The sequence below is a fragment of the Falco punctatus genome (genome assembly GCF_963210335.1).
Source record: "Falco punctatus genome assembly, chromosome: 4".
In the NCBI taxonomy this organism is placed as follows: Eukaryota; Metazoa; Chordata; class Aves; order Falconiformes; family Falconidae; genus Falco; species Falco punctatus.
The window spans coordinates 68,824,619-68,849,239 of record NC_137583.1 but is presented as its reverse complement, the minus strand read 5'-3'; the positions used below and the strand labels follow the sequence as shown (position 1 = coordinate 68,849,239).

Sequence of the window (24,621 nt, the reverse complement as noted above, 5' to 3'; positions counted from 1 at the left end):
TTTCCAGAAGTATTCTTGGTTAAAGATATTCAGCTTACTAAGACAGTAGAAAGGCTGGAAGATCCACAGAACAAGTTACATTTGCAATGACCAGTGCTCTTCCTAGTGGCATTGTTTCACACAGTAATCAAGGTAATCTCGTATCACTTAAGCAAATCTTAAAGTGCTTCACAGATGGGCTTGATTGTCTCCATTTTGCAGCCCAAGAAAGTGAAGCCCAGAGACTTCCAAGGTCACCTAGCAGACTGCATCAAGTCAGAAATATAACACAGATCTTTCAAGATCTATTTACCAGACCCATTACTGCCTTAAGAACAGTGCATTTATTGTACTGAACTGCAGGGCTCTTCAGTTCTCACCAGCAACCACGAGATCCTTCGCAAGACATGGAATTTGGCAATGCACCAGCTAAGTAAAAACAAAAATACTAAACTACTGGCATGTAATCGTTTGTTCAATTACTGGTTATAACTGATTTTGTAAGTTATATGGCTTCCCGGTATTTTAAGAAACTTACTGACTTCCTTATTTCAATATAGAATGAAACAGTACTAAATTTTAACTATACCATTTTATTATTAAAACCTCTCAAAGAGAAAAGTGGAAATACCATAATTGTTTGAATGCACTGAGGTGTTTGTAAATTAGTCTGTCTATATAAAGAACTCCAGATGATTTTAATATGCAGACTGCCACCACCTATAGATCCGCCAAGAGATCAGTCATGGGAAAAATAAAACTATGTATTCCAGTTGTACAAGATAAAGCTCTAAATACCGCCAAATAAAAAGATAAACAGGGAAGATTTTAAATGTGCTTCCAACAGAAATAACCTTGAAAACCGATGTTTTAAAGTATTCTACCTTGGGCTGCACTGGCAATAGAAACTGCTACTCAGCTCTAATACCATTTATTTTGCTTGTAAAATTTAAAAATACTGTCAACAACAAGTCCCCACTACATCCTCAGGTTCAGCCATGCCTTAGTTTCTTCCTTGTTCTTCTCACTTCATTGAACAACTCAAACTCCTAAGCACCAGAGAAGTCAAAACCGACTTCTTTCCATCACTCAGGTCCAATCCTTCCATTTGCTCTTCTGCCAGCCTTAGGCAGAGGAGGAAAACTCTCTTTCCTGACGCTGCCCAGCACTTCCCACCTCATTGTCCTCCAGTGCTTCAGTGTGGAGCTGATGCCCGTTGCCATCAAGGAGAGCTACAGGGAGTCCAAGGCCTTGCTCTGCCCCAGGACCCTCAAAGGCACGACTGCAACTGCTCCCTCCAGCCAGATCCAGAAACTCACTTGTTCTAATGGTACTTCCAAGCCTGAGAGTCCAAGGTTTTCCACAGCCTCTTGCTGGTCCGGTGAAGAGACCTCTGCTTCCTGCAGTCCCTTTCCCTTTTAAACCCACGTGATTTCTGTGCCAGACTCGCTCCCCATCATATTCCTTCAGACAGTCCTGCCTTGGAGGGACAAGCTGCACAATAGGCAGCACATATTTAAAGGCCCGTGTTACACACCAAGTTCATTCTGATTTTACAGGCTTATCTCCATTTTCTGGATCAAAAGGAGACGAGTAGCATCCTTGTGGTTTCTAGCAATTTTTTTCTGCATATATTAGGAAAACAGTCATGCCTGTGATATTTCATGCTTTGGCAGAACATGGCTGCTCAAGACAAGAGCTGTACTTCCTGAACAAGGAGGGCAGATAGAAATCTCTGTTACAAACCCACATTATTCCTCCCCCTCAACCAACTGCTGCCTCTTGTCAAGCTCATCTGGAAATGACACTCAGCTGATTAATCCTTATCAGGCATCAGCTAAGGCAACTAAACAGCTCTGGCTTGTTCAGGGGGGAGCATTACCGAGAGCCAGCTCACCAGCACATCAACGCTGCTGTTACGCTAACATCCAAGAGGACATGAAAGCACTACCCAGCTTCCCAGGGCTGATAAACAACTCTTTCTCAGCTGGGATAAGAGAGACAATTGGAATACTGATTGCATGCCCTCAAGCAATGGGAATTTTCACAAAACATGCTGAGGAAACCTCTAGGGTAATTTCTCTGCAGAATACACAACAAACACTGCCATCTCGATGCAGCAAAGCATCAAATCAGGATTAAAAAAAAATAATCACCAAGTCTTCAACAAAAGGAGTTACTGCTTCTAATTTTCCTTGACCATTGCTCCCGATCCCCATCCTGTTCCCCCTCATTACTCCTCATTATTCCAGCACCCCACCTCTCCCAGACAACATACCTGAAGCCAACACAACCATGACAGCCAGCTTTACAGTGCCTCTGTCCCCCACAGCATAAAGGGAAGACTGAGAGTGACAAATATGTAGAAGGTCTTGTTTAGGATGCCTTTTGGAAAATGTTGCACAGACAAAACCGTATAGCACGTGCTCTGAGCTTCTGAAGTATTAATGTTTTGGCCTCTAGCAACAACTACTTGCTGGCATACCAAGATAAGCAGATTTTACACCCCACAGGTCCACAGCAGCAGAATAGTTGCTACGGCAGGGAACTCTGGTCACAGTGGGACTCGGGAGTAGCAAAATCCTTCCTCATTTAGGCATAAAAATAAAAATGCGCAAGCCCGTGAGAATCAATGTGGCCAATGTGTTTGCAATGCCACAAATTTTGCTTAGGTAATGCAATAAATATGGCACCAGCAGCCATTTCATACCTCTTACAGTACTGAGAAATGAATAAACAAAAACTTTAAAAATTAAGTATTTCTCCCACTGAAATAAAACCTTAATGATATTCTTTTGTGTCACTAAGGATTTCTCCCCAAAAATCAGGAATAACAATAGCCTCCTCATTTACCCCTATCTATAATAAATCCTTCCTCCATGAAAAAAAATTCTTTCAAAAGGTTGCCATGAAAATGAGTCAATGCAGCTAAAAGGGTTTATGCAGAAAGGTAATCGTGTTTTTTGCTTAAAGCAATCAGAATTGCCATCTATCCGTGTATTTAAGAAACATCAACACTGCCACAATTAAAACTTTCTATTGCACAAGTGGGACCAAGCAGTCTTCATTCTTACCCCAGAGTTCCCCGGCCTGACATGGGAGGACTTGGTGGTTTTTGTGTAGGCGGATTTGTTCTTGACAAGGTGCCAGTTCTTGCAGGCTGGTTATTTCCATGCTGAAATAAGGGAAAACATGATTTTATTTTTGTAACAGAGCAGCTCTATTATTGACAGCTTTTTTTTTTTTTTTTTTTTTTAAAGTGTAAGAATATGAAGTGAGAATTCCCAGACAGCTGTCAAACAGCAAGTTTTCAACTACACAAAGACAGACACCAGGAAATACAGAGACTAAACAGAAGCTTAATGTTATTTTTGCTATTAATTTACGACAGATATCAGAAAGGTAGGCAACTGACAGGTTCATGCACAAATCTCTTATATCCTCTTTTCTTTAAAGGGAAGCCACATTTGTGTTCATCTCCATTTCGGTGTTAATAATTTAAATCAAACTTTAACACTGACAGTGCAATACAGTCAGCATGGGCCCAGAATTTCTCAATTTGCCCCTGCTATTTGACTAGCAGAGTCATTCAGGTTGTCTGGGAAGTCTCCTGCAAAAAAATGTAAGTGAAGGGAATCAAGGCATCTACTGAATTCAGAGCAAAGCACTACATGTGTTAGAAAAATTAATGTATCTATGTATAAATGCAGATGTCAATGTATCGCAGATATATTGACACACACTAAATGCTGTAAATAAAAAAAAAATCAAGTATAGCATGTTTAATCTAAATATCCTATGGAAAGCAGAGGAGAGCATAAGAGCGCGCTAGTTTTCAGTTTTAATGGCTCTGCAGCCTCTACTATCAGTCACATAAGGCACTGTGGGTCAAAGGAGAAATAACACTTCTTACCTTGGCTTTTAGCCACTTAACGTTGCCAATAAGGGGGGGAAAAAGGTAGAAATTAATGGCAGATCCATCACAACTGATAGGACAGGTTAAACTACAGATATCACATTTTTTAAAAAAGAAATCATTTGTGTCTACTGATAATTAGCTACATCCCAGTACACTAACAGATTTTACTGGCTCACTTAGTCATTGAAAGTCCTATGTCTGACTAAGTGACCACAGGAAAAACCCTTGTGTCAAAATTAAGTTTAGCAAAGTTTTGCCAGATTCATTTGCCAGGGTCCTTATGGGCAATAAAGGATTAAAAAGCCCTTTGCTCAACATACAAGTCCAAACCCCAATCAATGCTATTTCAGTGGCAATGTGCACTTAAGAATCTGTTCACAAAACCATTTTCAGCTATACGGCGGCGCAGAACAGACTTGCCTGTTGTTTTGACACTTAACCTTTGTGTGTTTTGAAGAAATACTAGCTGCTGCATTGAATGGTAAATAAAGAAAAAGGAGTTCTCAAACAGGATGAGCAGCAGTGCCTTTCACCTCTGGTTTATTGATTGAAATCTGATTCAAGCTAGCACAGTGCTGGCTGCTCAAAACTGCATTGGCAGTGCTCTAATGATTGTTATTCTGAAATTTTAGCTCTTAGAATCAAGTCATTATATGACTCCACTAAATCAGTTTTTACAGCCTTCACGATAGCAGAGGAGAAAAAAAATTATGAAACGTGGCCTCATAAGGAAAACAAATGTAAAATTTTAAATAAATTCAAGTTGAGTTCTCTAACTTTATTCAGGCAAAAAGACTCATGTTTTTGAATGGAGAAAAGGATTAGTTTCACCAGTTTAAAAAAACCAAGGAAACACAAAACCCCGAAACATAAAATAATCCCAATGTTTTTTTTGAGGTTGTTCGGAAATAAACCATCACTTCTAGAACAAGCCTCCTAATGCACGTCTTTTCAAACTACAGTTTGTACTCCTCCTCCTCCTCTAAGCAGCACAGACCAGTTTAAAGGCACCCATGAACTGAAAAAAAAACCCAACTAAAATATGCTATACAGCAATGTGCATATTTCTGACAGGGTCTGCAAAACCACTGAAAAACAGCTGGGTTTTAAAAAACCAAAAAAGGTTGAAAGCTACTGCCCTTAAAGTTATTCCTATTAAAAGAACAGAAACACAAAACCTGCTCCAAAACTAAAATGAAAAAGTTCAGCTGTGGTAAGTAAATTTGAAGGTCATCCCATTCACCCCCAGTCTAGGCAAAGGTTCACCAGCAGAGTGGCAGAATTAAGGCATTTAAACCACTTCTGTCACAAAGGCTCAGTTTTCAGGATGCCAGGGTAGTCTCCCAAGTATTATATTTTTATTATATATATAACTTTTATATATATATTTATATATATATAAATTATATTTTTAAAACAGGCTTTTAGCAATGTAATTTGCTTTCCCCTCTCACAGGAATACATGACCCCTTCCCCTTACTTCACCAGCTGCCAAGGGCAATGGCATAATACAAAGAATCTGTTAAAAGAGACCAAACGTGAAACTCTTGGTCCCGTCCCTGCCCAGCAGTCACAGCTTGGAACCTTTTAAAGGCTTAAAAGGAAAGGTGGCATGGTTTCTTACCTAGCCTCTACTACTAAATTTGCTTGCCTCAAAAATATAAAACCAAAAAGCTTCCTCTCTTTCCTTGCCTTATGCAGTGCCTTATTCACACTTACGGGTGAATCTTTCCACCTCCTCCTTAATCACTGTTACATTCTGCCTCCACTGCAGCGACAATATGAATATCAACATCTAGCAACGATTCAGGAATCTTCCATCGTATTTCAAACCTTTCTACTGCTAAGTACTGTTTAACATACTGAACATATATCTGAAGTCCAACAGCTCTTGACCTTTACTCCTATCTCTACACCACTACATCAGGTGAACTTCATCTCTTTTGTTACCAGTTAAACAATATACAGACAGACACATACACACTTCCTTATTGTGCAGAAGAATCAGCAACTGATGACACACTGCTTTCTATAAGTAAAGAGCTCTGTACATATCCTGTCTGTTGCTGTCAATATAAACAAGAGTCATATGGGCAGGAAAACACAGAAGGAACGAACACAAAAGGAACAGGGATTCTTACAGGAGAGGAACTTCTGATTCAAAAGACAGAACTAGGGGAGGAAAGCAAATGAATCAAAGCAAGATGAACCATATGGCTATTTAATCATGGTTAATAAGCTAATTAATCAGGAGGAGACTTTTTCTTGTATTTATTGGCTGAGCTTAGGAGGTCGATCTTGCTGCATTTCTTGGTCTGAACACCAAATGCAGTGCTTTCTAAGCAATTAAAAAAATTACTTGGAACTGGGAACAGTTTAGGCAGCAGGGTCTAGGACTCGTTATGAATTTAAGAAAAATGAGGGAAAAAGCAGAAAACCAAAAGAAAATCAGGTACATGTTTAATGTAGGTTCAAGAGCCTCTCTACAAATGCCTCTAAGGCCAGCCAGCCAGTGGGCAGAACATGACCATCACCAACTGCCTGATCAGTACAGAGAAGGTCAGAGTCAGGAAGGAAGATAATGCAGGGCACGAGGAAGAAAAGCAGCAGCATGCATAAGGTTCACTGCTTGAAGAGGGAAGGGCTGTTCTGAGAGAGATCTATAAAAGGAAAAATGCTTAGTCGAATGAAGAGCAGCACTGAGAACTCCTGCAAAAGCTCTAAGAAGCACAACTCCCTTCTCCTCCCGCTAGCTGTATTACTATACATAAAGGAGACAGCTTTCAGCCAGATACCAGCATCCTGGATAACGTACACATCAGAACAAAAACACAGTGTGTAGGCTTGCTGGGGATGCTTGTGATACTGAGGCAGAGCGCTAGACAGATCAGGATGTTCCCAGAAACAAGATAGCATGGTTAAGCAGCAGTACTGGTTGGGGTTCTTGCAAGCATCATAACAGAGATGCTTTAAAGCAGCAAGCAGAACAATTTTGCTTTCCCTGGGAAAGCCTGCCAAGCACGTGGCAGTCCTGGATAAAGTTTTGCTGGTTGTCACAAGATTAAGAGAAAGAAACCACAGTCAGGTTCAAGAAACAGGAGTCAGCCTCACTGCATTTCCAAAAGATCGCAGCTAGGGCAGTGGCACATCCACAGGGTTTTGACAGCGTGGGAGAGCAGGCTGGCCAAGGACTGAGAGCCAGCAGCAGGCTCAAAAGAAGAAATGCAATTAAGGCAATGGGCAAAACAGGTGTTTGCAACAGCCATGCAAGGCATTTATCAAAGTCAAAAGTGAGGCTGCTTCTGATGCCAGGAATTCAGAGCACCTGGACTGAGAATTTTAGCTGGGGGTTTGGACAGGACACGCAATGTTTTGGGACAGTTGAGCATTGGCCACAAGTACTAAGAGGCTTACTTGCTTAAGGCAACTATTTTGGCAATTCTGGCACTCTACGCAGTACAAAAATACCTGCTGAAAAAGGCAGTACTGCAGGTTTCTGTAATGGAGACCAAAGGGACATGACCAAGAGTGGCACAAAAGGGTAAGGTGTGAGGCAATCAGAAGTATCTACCAGTATCCGAAGGATGTCCAGGCATTTGAGGGACTCTGCTGGCTGGCCTCAGGAGGCAGCCATCTAACTAACTGGTTTTAATCGTTTCCATGCCAAGTAATAAGTCATGGGGGAACATTAGTCATGATTCAGGGAACCAGAAAGCTATTCTTTGAGTTATAAACTGTGTTTGGAAAACTAGGGCTAGGGACATTGCACACAACTCATTTATGTGAGTTATGCGACCGATTTATTTATTTTAATATAGTTCATTTATGTGATACAATATGCAGATGTATCGATAAGCACAGAAATACAAAAGGCCACTTGCACACAAGCAAAATCCTTATCACAGTTATGTTCAGCAAGTTTCTCCTGCACATTTCAGCTATGAACTCTCCAACTTCAGACTGCAGAAACAAAATCTCTATGCAGGTTGTCTGTACTTCAGATAGTTGCTCACTATCTGTCCAGCTCCTGGATTTAAAAAAGCAAATTCCACTCTATATCCTGCCATACCGAGGATCATTAAGAGCTGTCATTAAAGACCATCCAATATAAATGCCAATCAATGGAAACAAAGGCTTAAAAACTGTGCCACTCTAATTTGCATTAATAGTGTCTGGCAAACTCTGAACTTTAATATGTATGCTCTGTAAAAGTGATAACCAGCAATAGCTTTGACCAGTAATCACAGTCATCAACCACAATAAAAAAAAAAATAACCCCATGGTCTTGACTTTATAGTCAACCTCCTCTTTCACTTAAAAAGTTATTTCCTTTATTAGTCAAGGGAGAATTATCTGAGACATCCCTACAGAAAGGCAGCTAGCCATAAGACCTTTTGAAGTGCTATTTGCACCTGCAGCTAGGCAATTCAATTGCCCCATAGGCATCCTCACAGATTTTTGCACAACTGACTCCTGTCTCATCAGTGGAGCAGTTCTGGAGTAGCACAAGATGACACAGAGCAAGAAAAGCAGCTGAAGGGTACTTACACATGAAGGTATGGGATACCTGAGGAAAACATACAGTAAAGCATCAAGTCCAGAAATGGTTTCCTTACAGATATCAAGATATGGACCCAGGGAGAACATGTAATCAAAGATTTTTTCAGAAGACAGACTATACGTGGATGTCAAACACTCAGGGTAATGCAATTCTGCCACTAGTTCATGAAGTTTCAAAGAAATCATTCCTGTGTCGCAATTTCCTTATGAGAATGGGTCAGAGGCTTTTTTTGTTCTTTATTTCCTTAAAGTCTATAGTAAGGCTGATTATTTTGAGAAAATTTCAGTTCCAAATCAACATTTCTTTCAAAACTGAACATGAGTAGGTAAGTCTCTTCAGTGAAATTTTACTTTAATCTTTTAAATATAACCTCTCCCAGTATTATTTGCAATCTAGTAATTACATAGTCTTCTGTTAACAGCAATCAAATGTTGCTTGTCAATATTGCTTCTCTCTCCTTTATGTCTTTTTGCTGTTGTTGCTCTTTTCTCCAATTTCCAAACTGAGCAGGCAAAAATTTTCAAGTCACTTTGACCTTAAAAAGTTTGCACATATTAAAATGCTATTAACATATAAAAACCTGCTTGTGGATGACAGACAACATTATTCCCTCAGCACTCAGTAGTCTTGTTCAGAGAAAATACCTAGATTCCTGCCTTTCAAGCTTTTTGAATTCTTTGAGTTGGTAACTTCGAATCTAGCTACAAGAAAAAAAAGTTAACATAAAAAAAAAATCTTACCAGAATTAGAAAATAAAGAGACCTCATAGTTTTGAGTTTTCTTTGCAAACAGAAAGGCTTGAAACCTACATTGTATCAGATACTACACACACTTCTGAATTTCAGTAGCAAGTGCCCTATGACAATCACAGTATCAACACTCACAATAGAGTCATTAAGAGTTGGCAACAGGAAGAGTTACTCTTTCCCCCAGAGAAGCGTTCTTTACCCTACAGCAATATTTACTGTTTGGCCATGACCCCAGAGGGATGATGTGACATTAATGAAATTGGCCATGACATCCTCTGAAGCATGAGTGTCTGAGAAGCTAATACATGGACAAAAGCAGCAGAGGCTCAGGTTCAGGATCCCTTTGTTTTTATTTCAGTTTTTATTACAGTGAATTATTTAAAAGTTAATACTCAAATGGCTACCACATAAAAGGTGCTGTCCTAAAGGGGAGGCAGGTACCATTAGGTAGCCTTCCACCCTCACATCAGCATCTCATCTGCATATTTTTTTTGCACCAACACAGACATAAGCGTGAGGACTGCAGGTGAGTAGGGCAGGGTGAGAGCAAGGCTCCCTTCTCCAAGCTTTGCATTTGGTTAAGTTTTGACGCAGTCCCTACTTTAAGGGAGCCCTTCCAACTTCCATTTGCTTGAGAAAGACTAATGAATGCTTAACTCTTGTTTGACTTCCTGGGCTAGAAAGCTTCTTACAGTTTTAATGCACTGAAATGCAAGTGTTTTGCGGTGATGAAATTGCAATTTTTTTCTTAAAACAAAGCTGAAAAGTAAGGAAGCTTCATATACAATTCAAGCTTGGTTTTGAAGAACTATTAGTTCCATAAAACAAACTTGATCCAACTACAGCTATTAGGCATTTCAGTTTAGCATGTATTCAACATTTTATCTGCCTTTAGCACACAGCATTATTTCAATTTCCTACTTAGCTGCCATTTTACAAATTGCTGCAATTCCACCTGCCTCTTACTCAAAAAAAAAAAAAAATTCAAAGGCCAATTTCAAGGCTTTTAAGGCAGCTTCCAAGCTTCCTCCTCCTTCTCCCCCCTCTTAAACTGAGGATTTTCTGTATGAGTAATTGTATTTGACCTATTTATTTGCTGGCACACTATTTTTTTTTTCCTTTCACAAAAGGGGAACAGAAGGATAGAAATATTAAAGTAGCCTCTGCCTAATAATTTTAAACCAAGCTCTACACAGGAACATAGGCTCTCACATCATGACAGTTACTCTTATTTACCAAGAATTACTTCAGCTACATTCCCCTATCCCCAGAGGGTGACAGCTGAGCAACTACTTAACAGGCTGGCAAAAATGCTTGCTTGTGCGTTTCTTGGAGCCCTCTACACATAATATTTGTGTTGCAAGGGAAAGCCTTCTCACTAGCAAACCAATTTTCAAAGCCCTCCTGATTTTGACTAATGCTAGCCTTGGCTTCCTAGGCACTTATATTAAAAAAAGGAACTTGATTCCTTTTGGAGACTGTCTGTATCTGCCCCTGCAAAGGGAAGGTGCAGGGGGTGGAGCAGCTGGGGGCTGCCATGGAGCTTTCAGGCCAAGAGAGAAAGGACCTCTGTGATCTTAGGATGCTCTGCAAAAGCTTTTCTACCAAGAAACTGCACTGCCTTCCAAGGAGGTGTCTCCCATCAGGGAGGAAACCTGCTATAGAGAGCAGCTGCTCACCATCACTGCCACCCACCCCACCCCACCCCCCCCATCATCACCTGCCCCCACAAAAATTGCTGCGTACATGCAAGACAGGGAGGCACATAGTGTCCTTTGCCATGCCCCAAGCATGGACATCTGCTTTTGCATCCCCTCTACACAGCCATGAGAAACAGGGACACACACAAAGAAAATGAGCTGTGAGTATGCATAGATGTTTCTGCATTTGCTCTGATGGAAGATGTACAGGGGAAGACTGTATTTGCTCTAAGGATCACCCACCCTTTCTATTTATTTTTTTAAATATTCTGTGAGACAGTATTTTTACTTACACCCTTACACTTTTTACATAAGACAATTCAGGATTACCCTTAAAATATATTAAAATATATTTTAATAATATTTTTCCTAGGATCAGTATTTCATGAAATAAACAAAAGCAGAAACAGGCTATATAATCCAGCCTGTACCTTTGATTTCTCTTTCTTATATTTTCCCTTTCTGTTTCTTTATCAAATCCTGCACCGGAACACTACAGAGTCCCACTGACAGCAATAAACTGTTATCTACAGATTTCAAAGCATTGCAAAATTTTTAATACTTAAATGCCAATGCATATGCTGTACTGTATTTTATTGACAGTCGCAACAGCAGAAGACATTAAAGGACCTGCAAGTTAGTTAAATTGACCATTGCTCTAGGCAGAACTCATGCTTCTTTTCCTCTCAAAAAACATAGTTTCTAAGGCCTTATCGGACACGTTGCTGTCCAGCTTGGGGTGAAATCTTAAGTCAAAAAGCTAAGACTTAAGAGTCTGAAGCATCTTCTAAAACCATTCTGGACAAGACAAAGTTTGCAATTCAATTTACCACTTGCTTCCCCCCAATTTTTATGTTCAAGAAGCAACTCAGATTCTTGGCGTCATCATTATTTGCACTGACTTCCAACAGGACCTGATCCAGTTTCTGAAGATGTTTTGGTTAGATTTTCTTATAACAACACTAGCTACATCTAGGTCTGCAGACAGCTCTACTTCCTTCAGAGCTATGATCTGTGTAACGCTCTTGGAACCCAAGTAATTAAATGTTTTAGCCATCACATTATGTCACTCACTACCTCAGCACACTCTTCACAGTGCATCCAGTGAACGTCAACACTGGTGAAGGTGCTGAATGACAGACATCTTGAACTATATACCTGAGGCCTGGATGGATGCTTATTTCATTTGTGTAACAAGTCTACACAGAAAGTACCAACATCATTTTTCTACTGTTTCATTCCTTCACTCAAAGAAACAACAAGATATAATTTGTGGCTGACTTGTAATGAGTTGATAATTTGGTTATTACTGGAAGCAATTTTACCTCTGAACAGATCAAATTTTTAATATAGAATTAGACCATTAACAGTTAAAAAAACCCTTAACTGTTAAAAATGGTCTGTAAGAGCCACCTAGAAATAGGTAAACAGCACATCATTTCCACCCCCTAAACAAATAGGGTCACATTAACAAAAATAAAGACACCAGTACTCCTAAAAGCAAATAGTTATACTGGAAAATGCAACCGCTACACCTTAACAACTTCAGTGTTCCTGGATCAAGCAAGCTGTTTTGAGCCTGCACCAAAAAAGTAGTTCAACAAAGCATCAACTTCTGAGACTTAACAGTAATTATTCTACTTGTAAAGTCTTCTATAACACTTGATCCCTGGAGCACTTAAATGCAGAAACCAATATCCTGACACTGAATTTGTGGATTCCTGTATTCTCTATTCATAAAGCACTCTCCTTGAATGCAGAGACTGCACTGAAAAATTATCAGTTTCTCTGACCCCAGTGCTTCTATTTCACACTTATTCAGCGCATGTCTTTCAGGCTTCTACATAGGCTTGTGCTTCATCCAGTCTGGCTTAAGTTACTAGTGTAAAACAACCCTAAGAGTTACAGGTTTAGCACAGGTTTATCTACAAACAAAACAAAAAATCAGGTAGTCCAAAGTCACTATGTTAATTCATAACCTAGAGCTGTCATGGTATAGAGCTGCTTTCTAACTTATGTTGGAATTAAGACTCCTCCAGGCATTCGGAGGGTTACTACGAAGCACAATGTACTCTGGCACTTTTTTGAGTAATGTAATTCTGAAAAATCTATTCCTCAAGTGCTCAGCAATTCAAAGGGCACATGATGGGCTAACATAGCTGCATAACTGACTGATCAGAGCCATCAAGCTTTAGAGGATACACGGTTGTTGAATAAAAGCTTTTTAATGCCATTCAAGGGAAGACTGTTGTGAACTGAATATACCTGGAAGGTCTGCTCTAGAGGGACACAAAGCTAATTTTTTATAAGAAGATGTCCAAGGAGCAAAGGGTGTTAGGTCAATTCACTTCAACTATGACCATTTCAAGGGAGGTAGACATTAATTTATGAAGGCTTTTATTTAGAGAAAAGGAAAATGAAGCTGTCTGAAAGCACAAATAAGAGTGAGACATCAAATGCCACCAAGATTTAAAGGCCAACTAGCTGACCCCCTTTCTCCTGACCACCTTCCAAAAAAACCCCAACAAAAAACCCCAGGCCATCAGCCAGTTTCCCCAAAACAGATGACTTAATTTTTCTCACTAGTGAAAGAAATAAAGGGAGTGCCAGAGACAATTTAATCAGAGAAGGAAGTCAGTCACAGCTTTTTTGGCAAGTCATTAGCTTAAAATCATGAGCCATTATTTCCAGACACTGTGACTACCACTGACAGTCACAAGGTTATGGCCAACATTGCTCAAACGCCCCTCACTGTAGAACACCCCATTTTATTATTTAAATGTTTGTATGTGATAGCATATCAAACCCATAATCCTTCCTACCATAAACGAACTAAACATTTTAACATCAGTAACATTCTGCCCCAACCCTATCTCATGGCCTGTGTTACTTGGAGTCCTCAAGTGTCGAGGTATTCTTACCTTTACGCCATGGCCAACATCATCCAGCACCGTGTAGTCTATAGGTTTTCGAATATACCTTACAGGACGTTCCATGTTCGCTGGTGCTATAATTTTGTGAGTTCTTGATGTGTTCTTATTGGTCGTCAAAATGCCTATCTCTCTGCGAGCGACTTTTTCTTTATGGATGTCCACAGTCTAGATTAAAAACAAGAAAGTAGGAGTTTCTTTAGGCATTTGATGTTTTCTTTACAGAGCTACCTACATCTTTAGGCTTCACTATTAGACAAAAGAGTCTGAAGCAAGTTAATGCTGCTGGAGGGATGCCAGTTTATTGACAAAATGAGTTTAATCTACACAAAAGTTGTTTGAAAAATGACACTTTAATGAAATAACCAATATTATTAATAAAATTACAATTATACATTACTGCTTTGACACTCTGAAGACACTATACAGACACAGTCCTTGCAGATTAACCCTCAACATTCTTATGACTGACGTTAGTAATAAATTACTTGAACTCCACAGCTGGGAAACCAGGACAGACAAGCTAAGCAATTTGCCTGCAGCCCCAGAGGGGGACTAAGCTTGGGAAGTCTGTGTGGTAATTTCTTTCAGCAAAGCCATCAGTGCATATCAGAGTAAGAGTCTGCACAGAGAAGGACTAATTTCAGCACAGAGGATAGTTTCGGTCATACTGTTTATAGCAGCTTTACTAAAATAATAAAATAAAGCCTTAAAGATGGAAGTAAAGGAATACAAAATACGCTGAGCTCTGTCATTTTGTTAGGAAATACCTAAAGAGGCTGAGGAAGGTCAGTTCAGCAGCCTGTGAAGGATCAAACTAAGCTTCACAACACAGACACATGCTTCTACATGCAATACAACCACTGCTTAAACCCTAGCTGAAGGAGAACAAGTACAAGTGAAGCATCAGATGCCATAGAAAGTCCCACCTCTAGAAAAGCCTACTTCAGGATTCAGGGACTGAATTTACTGGTTTAAGTATCTACTAGAACCTCAGGATCTCATTGCAGGAGATGGTATCTGACAAAAACCACCACTCTAAGTGACTCTGAACAAAATCTATCCAGTCACCACTTTTTCCACTAAGGAAAATAATTCTTAGTCTGTAAGTATCAATTCCTCCTGAAGAGACTGCCACAGAAACAGAGTCAAGGTTCAGAAAGAAAGAAAAGCCCTTGTCCACCAGCACTCATTTGGGTATGTCTCTAGAAATGGCCTAAAGGGGTATTATGATGTGCAAGGTTTTGTTTAGTGAAGCAGAATCAAAGATGAAGTGCAAAATTAGTCTATATTTCACTACTTCTATATAAGGCAAGATGAAAACAGCACGGTAAGCATCCAGGAGATTACCATTTCTAGGAAGCCAGCATTGAGTGCTGAGAGTTCACTACAAAATGCCTTCAACTGAACTGGTTTTTGGGATTCTTTTTTCATTAACTGGTATGCACGCTCAAATAATCTTAAATTCTCCTAAGTACAGAAAGAAATAAAATCCTCCTTAACAGCTTTGACACATGGCATTGCAGATTACAAGTGGGAACACAAATGGACAAGCACCTAAAAGCAGTGATACCAAGCAAGCTTGTTTTCACAGCTTAAAGCTAACTAACAGACAACTTGTAACATCACAAAAGGTTCTTTTACTTTGGAAGCGCATGGAATCTTAATAGAAGAGTTATGACTTTCCAGAGAAATGAAAGACATTAAATGTGTATGCCCACATTAGCTTATTTTGAATAAGTTAAATATTCCAATAAAGCTTTGGAGCAAGCTTTATTGCTCTAAATGCTCATGCTCTGAAAAAAACCCGCAGTTGAGAATAAAAAGCACCCTTCCAAAAGAGACAATCCTATACATCAAGTATTTATCACTATATCAGTATCGGGTATAAGTCACTGCACCCACATTTGCTCCAGCAGCCGCTTTCACAGACAACAGAGCAAAGACTTAAGAGCAAGACTACCCTTATTTCTTCAGCTTCAGCTATTACTTGCTCTTTTCCCTTTAGAGACTGAAATATACATGTTAGTTCTGCCTTTTCGTTTGCTTTCAGTGAGATCAAGAAACATTATCCAAGTGCTGTGCTACATGTTGTTAGACTTTCTCTTTGAACTCCTCCATACAACCTGAACGCTTTTGTTCAATGATAATACCAGGTCTCAAACTATCTTACGTAACTCTTTAATAATATGCAGCCACCCATATTTTGTAACACATGAGCACTGCGCAGGTGAAAAAAAAAATTAATTAGTCACCTAAACAATATAGCAATACAGGACGCTGTGGAGAACATCAATTTAAGCCACATACTACAATGTTTTAAAAGAAGGTATCGTAAAATACTAGTACATCCCTTGAAACAAATCCACGCTTCTACTTCATTCTCAGAAAAAGAATCTGTTGTTACTAATAAATTGATACTTTTGTGGCTAGTATAAAGATGCATTTTTGTCCAAGAGCTCTCTTAACATTGCTATCAAAAGAAAAAAAAAATAAAACAACGAAAAAGCCCTTTGCAATACAAAAAGATGTATCTTCTCCTATCAGGTAGTCTGACTTTTCCTCCCTGCAATGAACAATGGAAATTCCATAAATTTCAGGAACAGATGCTGTACCATACACACTGTGGAAAACTACTTAAGTAATCTTGCAACAAATTCTTATTAACAGAAAAAAAATCCTTAGAACAGGAAAAAAAGCATATATTAACTATATCAGACAGCTTATCCAAAATTAAATATAGAGCAGTGATTTGTAAACTCTTTTCACAGATTTCAGTAATGTAAACCAAGCAAAGAGAAGAGTATTTGTATCACAGTGCAGGGCCAGCAACTTAGGGCACACATGTAAATCCTGAACCACATGCCGGCATGCCTGTGCAAGAGACTAATTCACTCTTCAAAGCAAATGAGACTGCAACTCTTACCACATCTGGTATACTGGAAAAGCAAGGCAGTATTTTGCCCCTATGCAAAGCAAAGGCTCCCAGCATATGCTTTGCCCAGAGCAATGTGTTGCCCATCAGTTACAAGACAGCATCTTGCTTCTTCCAGAATAAATGACTGTTTTTAGATCTATAAAGACCGCATGTTATTAATTGTTACATAATCATTATGCAAAACAAAGCACGTAACAGTTGTTCATTTTTGTATTTTTATTTATATCTATTTGCTTGAAGTTGATGGGTAAGTTTATTGTATAGTCACAGGCAATGTGTTTCACTTCCAAAAGAGGAAATCCCCAAAGCAATTTTTCGAAGGATAGCACAGCTATCCAGCCAGTTCCCAAGAGCAACAAGCCACATATACCATTTAACAGCCAAACTAGCCATTCTCCCAAAGCTCTGGCCACACTTGGCACCTGTAGCTATGAGTAAGTGTTTGCTCTGATACAGTAACAGGAGAGCTAAACAGTAATTAGTTCATGATTTCATGTACAAAACCTACTTTTAAACATCAAAAATCGAAAGGAGCAAAGTATGGCAAACCAGCTTGGGTTAGCACATGGTAACAAGCACTCGCAAACAGCCAGACCAGCTTCAAGCATGCTTGGCCTACGCTAGAACATAAATTAAATTATGCTAGAGCATAATTTAAAATTTGGGGAACAGCAATAGGATTCTCACTCCTAGACAACAAAATCCAGCAAGAAAAAGTCCAGCATTACACTGATTTGGAAAAGACTGAGAAAACAGCCCTTCCAAAAGCACATGCTTCCTTTGGGAAGCAAATTTAAGCTAAACCACTAAACAAACCCCTCTGCCACTATAACTGCGTGGTAGGGACCATGCCAGCTAATCACAGAAGCAAGTTAAGCTTGGAGGTTGAAGGAACTGTTAATGATTAGCCACCTCAACTGTCTTCTTCAAACCATATGAAAAAAAGAAGAAAAAAAAACAACAAAAAAACCCCAACCACAGTTGATAAACAGGATGTAGAGTTAAATTTTAACTGTTTGCTTGCTTCCTCAGAAGTAGCCTGAAGGCCAAGTGCAGCACAGCAATGATGCAGCAAATAGTTGTTCTTTTCTCTTCTTTTTCTGTGCCACAGACACCACTCTACTGTGCTACAGCACACAACTCCAGGACAAATACTTTACGAGGAATAGAAGACACTGCACTACATCTGGCTGAGCTAATCTGAGGATATATAAATGTTCTAATAAAGCTTACATATACAGGGATATTAAAAAAAAAGGGGTGGGGGGAAACGACTTCAAGCTTTGCCAATCTTTTTAATCCTGAAGCACCACAACTCAAATTTATGAGCCATATAGTCATACAGCCACTGTTCCTCTCACTAAATGCATGTACAGCTGGTAAAGAGCAGGGGAAAAAACGAGAAAACACCCCACAATCTCTGTCAAATCAACTCAGCTAACCAGGTACTGCCAACTTCAAGCTGTCCTGAAGGACAAGGCAAGTCATTACACTAATACCACAGACTTACACCAAGCAAATACTCCTTAGATTTGTGTTACATTAGCTGATACTCCAGAAGTGCTGTGCAAGAAAACTCCTCTTCAGGTTTCCTACTCTGCTTCTCCCCAGTTTAGGAAGAATGAAGCTATAAGAGCACAGAGGCTCACCTGGCAGAGGGGACAGGATAAGTGCTGTGTGGTGCTGCACAGTGAACTCAGCAGCAAGCTGTAAAAACCTGCCAGGCTCTTGTGAAGAGTGGAACAACAGTTAGGGGAGAGAAGAACAGCTGCCCAGTCCTCAACAGTGAAAATGTTGGCTATCAGGTAAAAAGGGTAAACAAACAGTCATGTTGCCCCCCCCCCAAAGAGTCTAACATATACTGTAGGAAGCTATAAATTAAAAAAATACAAAGAAAAACCATCCTCAATGCCTGCTGCCCACCCCACCCCCAGTAATCAAACCACCGCACATTTCACCCATGAATTTAAGGATGAGTAAATAGTCACTTCAAGGGCATTTCCTTGATTTAAAAATCTAACATCCTAAACACACCAGACAAAAAAATTCCTAAAACTACACCGCCACTGATGTCCTTTAAACAAATGTTCTGTGCTGCACAGAGCTGCAAGTCAGTAACTTTTAGACTTCTCCCTAGGCTCACTCAGACAAGGAATGTAGGCTCAGACTCCACAGGCTTCCCTCAAGCTGCTGCTTTAGAGAAAGTGAGGAGAAAAGGAAGGATAAACAGCTTGATATTAGCACTAGTCCTCTGCAGTTTGGACATTGTTTCCCTTTTTTTGCTTTTCCAGTTTGCGATTGAATATAGGGTTGGGTCTGTTACTAACACTTTAATTCAAATAAGCAAAGCCCTGGTTACAGGGTAATCAGTGTTACACATATCTAAATGTTAGCAGAATAAATCAGAATTACTTGATGCAACCAAAGCCACAGACATAAAGAGGTATCAGCCATGCATGCAGCATGACCTGTTACCACTTCCCACCCCCACCTTCCTGGCATACTTGGTGCAATCACACTTACTGAGCCCCAGGAATCTGTTCTGCATAAATTTGGTGCTGTACTTCCTGAAAGTCATCTGTTCCGCACCTCAAGCACTGTGTGCAGTTTTGGGCACCTCAGTGCAAGGAGGACATCAAACTATTAAGAATGTGTCCAGAGGAGAGTGACCAAGATGGTGAAAGGTCTCAAGGGCAAAACTTACGAGGAATGGCTGAGGTCACTTGGTTTGTTCAGCCTGGAGAAGTCTGAGGGGTGACCTCATTGCAGTGCACAACTTCTTCAAGTGAGGCAGTGGAGGAGGACATGCTGACCTCCCCTCTCCAGTGACCAGTGATAGGACACAAGAAAATGGAATGAAGCTGCGTCAGAGGAAATTCAGATCAGACATTAGGAAAAGGTTCCTCGCTGAGAATATGGTCAGTCACCAGAACAGACTCCCCCGGGAAGCGGTCGAGGTCCCAAGTCTGTCAGAGTTCAAGTAGCATCTGGGTGATGCTCTTAGCCATGTGGTTTGGCTTTAGGTAGTCCTGTGAGGAGCAGGGAGGTGGACTCAACGATCCTTATGGGTCCCTTCTGGTTTGAGATGATTCTATGCTAAAGCCAGCATTATGGAAAGGCAAGTTAATGGAGAGAACAGTATTCCGTTCATTCTATATCTGAGCAGTGCAATTCTCTTAACTAAAGGGCATTGCTGGCAGCATGAGAAAAGAATGTCATAACAGAGAAAGAAAAAAAAAGTTTAAAATTTCTAGTCAAAGACAAGCCGACTGGAACACTAGATTTGATATATCAAATCAGACTAGCAATCCATGAAATATGGTATCTCCTTTCAGCAGAACTCTGCCTGAAGTTACACAAAATACTGGGCAAAAACACAGGTTTCAGACTGAACCCAGTCAACAGGTCAATAAAACTATGCAGTATGCAGGACAGTGAGTGGTGCAGGGAAAGGAGTTTGGTTTCCTTCCTCAACCTCTGGGACGACTGGATTCCAAGTTTACCTTTTGTATTCAAACTAACAAGTAAGTTCATTTCTACTACCTGTAAAAATGAGGCACAGCTTCAGATTTAATTGCTTATAGCAGTAAAATACACATAGTTGAATGTTACAAACATTGTAAGGAACACCAACAAACATTTTCTAGTAAATACACATTTTCTATTAAGTACAAGTTCATGTACCCAGACTGTAAATTGCAGTGTTAACCAAAGGAAACATAACGGAAGAAACAAACACTAAGGTGCTTTCAGCAGCCCTTAACAAACAAAAACCAAAAACAACAACAAAAAAATCAAAGCAAGCCCTCTCTCTGTCTTTGCAATTTGTTCCTAGACCCAGCTTTAATATTAACCCTTATTGTCATTCTCGAAAATGGCAAATGTAGTTGTTTTGCTATATAGTTTACACAACAAGCTTCCTTGAGATGAAAGAATCTGATGAGACTAAGAACGTTAACCTTTTCTGTTTTAGAAATACAGATTTATCCCACTGCTACTTCCATAAAGAAAGTGTATTTAATACAACTTTCTAAATAAGTGAGTTATAGTTAACTGGATAACGGCACTGAAGAGATCCCGGACAACACAGGTTGTACAGGCTACCTGCAAGGAAGCCAGTTTGACCTACAAAAAGGACAATAAAATCCCCAGCTTTAATGAGCTCAGCCAGACAGCTAACTTCTTGAGGGAGAGCAACGTAAAGAAAAGAAATTATAAAGAAAATTTAGTATCTTGAACACAGGAAAATGTGAACCTATTTACACTGCAAGAGAAATATTCTACAAAAGAGACCAATTATGGGTTCAAGGCACATCAGGCATGAAAAAGCACAAGTAGTTTGGGTTTAAGACATCACAACAATCCGATGTCTACACAATGTTACAAATTATATCATTCATTAACTCTTGATGGAAGTGCAAGTAACTTAAGTATTTTATTACTATTGTTTGTATATTGCCTGATCCCCATTAAGACAGCGTTCAAGAAACTCAAGAATTTATTTACAGAAATAATTTAATTCCATCTCTTGTCCAGGAGAGTATGAGCGCTAAGCAAGCTTGGCTTCACTGGAGATGCAGAGAGCAGAGTGCCAGTGTCACTAGCACTGCCCATCCTTGTTTACCATTATGTACACACTCATTTATCCCATGGGGATCTTCCCCAAGGTATGAGGCTCTACTGGTGTTGGGTATTATAACTGCCAATTCCTTTGACTAGAAATAGTTTGAACACCTCAACTGTGTCTGCACCAACCAGTTACAGACCAAAACCAGGCAATGTGGTGGACATCTGCCTCTTCCCTGTTCCTTCAGCACAGACATCTGGTTAAGTTAACCAGCATGTGAGAAATATATAAAAAACCTGAAAGAAACTTTCACAGAAGCACTGCCCTGTTATCAGTGACTGGTGAGGCCAATCCTGTCTCTCAGGTAGAAGAGCGATGCAACCTTTTATCAGGCCCAGTTAGCCATCAGTTGTGTGAAATTCAAGTCCCTAAATAACTCTGAACAAATCTTCATCTGAAGGTACATACTAGAACCTTTATACCGGTTGTCTTTCACAGTAAAAAGGGGAAAGGTCCTCCTTACCACCCCCCTTCTCCAAAGATGAATTCAAGACATCTTTAACAGCCCCTTGGACAATCACCAGAATCAAATCTGCTTAAGTACTGTCAACTCATCAGTCAATCCACAGAAGCAAGCCAGTACTAGCAACAAACAAGCATTACTAGAGGAAAAGAAAAAACACAGGTGCTTTTTTTTCAGTTTCCTAAATTCTTTAAGAATGTAAGGATTTTAAGGCTTTATTACTTCACATATACAATCCTTCAATCCAATTTTCACTAAGGCTAGAAGTCAGTTGCCTGAACACCAGTGACTAATGTCACCTGAGAATCCTCAGAATATCCTGCCATGGCTTCTGAAGCTGTACCATGAAAGACAGATCTTCTGTCACCTCTGAAGCGTTTAGACATCTACGTTTCACCTCGTGTGTTTGCTTTGTATGCGGTGCTGGCAATGTAGGAGGCAACTGAAACAGATTTGAGAGCTGTATTTCCAGAGCTGCAATCCAGCAATGTTTTCTTGTATGTTTATAGAAAGAAGTTTCTTACACATTCCCTTCAGCATACAGGTAAGTTACAATAGTAGGACAGACTTTCCAGAGAGCTTCATCTCTTAAAGTCCTAGTAAATCCAGGCCTCTTAAGGTAAAAGGCTAGAGGAACCAGATAAGCCATGTCTCACGTAATCTGATTATGTCACCTTCCTCTTCCTGCAGAGACAGTTCACAATCAAGAGCTTTTACAGATTAACACAATCAACTAAGGCCATCAATACATACACAGCAACTTGCACAGTCTATATAAAACATTCACCATCCATCATCAGAAGGGAGAAAGCGCTAGACAAAAAGGAAAAATAATTAAAGGAACACTAAGTCCTATTTCCAGATGTAACATACATGTAAATGCATGCATTTTTATATACTTATATACATAAGCTATATATTAATATAGAAGACGACAATGCTAAAAATATTTTACTAATACCATCTAACGTCAAGGGGGGTTGAAAAGTGGTGGTTGTGGTTTTTACTGCGACAATTTATCACTGCATTTCTCCAATTATGTCTGAATGCAGGATTAAACTGGCATGTAATCTATGGAGCTAGCCCTTGACTTAAGAATTTAGATCTTTTCCTTTACATACACTAGCAGATTTTCTCAGATTCTCCTAGCAATTGCCATCGGTAAAAAGCAGACCAGATTTCAGCAAAGGTTTGAAGATATTTTCTACATTTATATAAGTATTTTTCCTAGGATACCATGACAGTTGGGAGAGGGGTGTCACGGAGGGAAGTATACATAGGCATCCCATTCACACAGGATGGTTTGCTTGCTGTATGATTTTAGAATTCGGCAGCACAGGATGTACAACAGTAATGCATGCAGTTCATAGCACGTCCTGCTCCAGAATTACATTTCTTAAGCTGTACCAATTTCCATGCAAGCCATACTTAACAAGAAAAATCAATTCCTAACCAACAGAACACATACTCATATGTCTTCAAAAGAGTGGGGACATTGATAAGCCTAATTAAAATCAAGAAGCTGAAAACAAGACCTAGAGAAACGGGCTTACAACTTACTGGCCACAGACAAATAGCCTCACCTTTATCCCCCTTGCTGTTATGAAACTGGAAGCCATTCTTCCAAAAGGGAGACTAAGATTCACCAAGAGTTGGAATTAAGGACCCCAATTTCCAAAATACAATCTGTGAAATGGCACATATACCTACACAACAGCACTGAAAAGGAGAAGGAAGAGAGGTCTGTTCAGGTAAGAGTTATTTATGTAGACGCTTTTTAGAAAACTCTATTGGCAAATTAGTCACACATTCTGCTGGAGAAACTGAGCAGAAAGGGGACACACACAAAAGGGGACATGGGGCATGGACAGACCACAGCGGCTGGGAGCAGGTGCATGACATTCTAGGACAAGAATCAGAGCAAAGAAACCAGCCCACTCATCCAAGAGTCAAACTTGAGTTCGTGCCTGATTTTTCTTTCCTGATGCCAATTGGAAATGGGAGGGCTGCTAGGGAAGGACATGTCTTCCTCCTTCAGACAAGACCAAAGGACAGAAGCTTCTCATTTATTCTTTAACAACTACAGAGTATGCTCATGCAAGATGCTGTGAACATAAAATGGGACAGCTGAAAGGAATCAGTAAGTCTCACTTGTGAATGTCACCTCACAGAATTAGGCTCTATAAACGAGAAGCATGTATGGAGAGATACAATGGCGTCTCATCACACCTTCACCCCCTGCCTCACACCTTTCCCAACTGAAAGGAAGATGACGTCAACACAGAGCGTAAGAAGGGGGGGTCTGCAGGAATATCTTTGGGAAGAGGGAGCGGGATGTGGGAAGGAAGACTGGCAGATGGCAACTGAAGGCAAATGGAGCTCAAGTCCTACAGAGGAAGATTTTTAGCAGCTCTACAGAGGCCCTTGTTACGGAAAGGAAACAGTTAAGACAACACTCCTCCCTCCTCCCCATTGTATTGGTGAAATGCCAGAAGCACTTCGCTGAAGTTCACAAAAGTATGGGGGAAATGGAACTCCAAACATCTGGAGTATGGAGGTCAGACGGTGCTGCAAAAGCAGCTGGCCCCGCATGCAGGAGGCAGCTGTCTGCTGGAACGTCAGTGGAGTGAAGGGAAGAGGTGGGATGGGTCTGTGGCTAGGAGCAAGAACAAGCGCCTGGAAAACGGCAGATTGAAGCTCTGTTCCTGGCTCCGCCAGACTTCCTGTGCTACGCCAAGCAAGACGCTTCAGCGCT

General features: G+C 40.1%; 1 protein-coding gene across 11 annotated transcripts in view; it reads right to left on the bottom strand.

Moving 5' to 3' along the window:
• Positions 1 to 24,621, bottom strand: part of ABI1 (abl interactor 1) — an 81,660-nt gene that overhangs the window by 15,615 nt on the left and 41,424 nt on the right. For 7 of the 11 annotated variants that reach the window (XM_080386005.1, XM_080386010.1, XM_080386009.1 and 4 more), the window contains exons 3-5: positions 13,830 to 14,006; positions 3,893 to 3,907; positions 3,054 to 3,154 (exon numbers count right to left, since the gene is read on the bottom strand). In XM_080386005.1, the coding sequence (XP_080242131.1) occupies positions 3,054 to 3,154; positions 3,893 to 3,907; positions 13,830 to 14,006 (293 nt within the window). The remainder of the gene's footprint in view (positions 1 to 3,053; positions 3,155 to 3,892; positions 3,908 to 13,829; positions 14,007 to 24,621) is intronic. The other 4 variants (XM_080386008.1, XM_080386011.1, XM_080386012.1 and 1 more) reach the window with 1 other exon arrangement.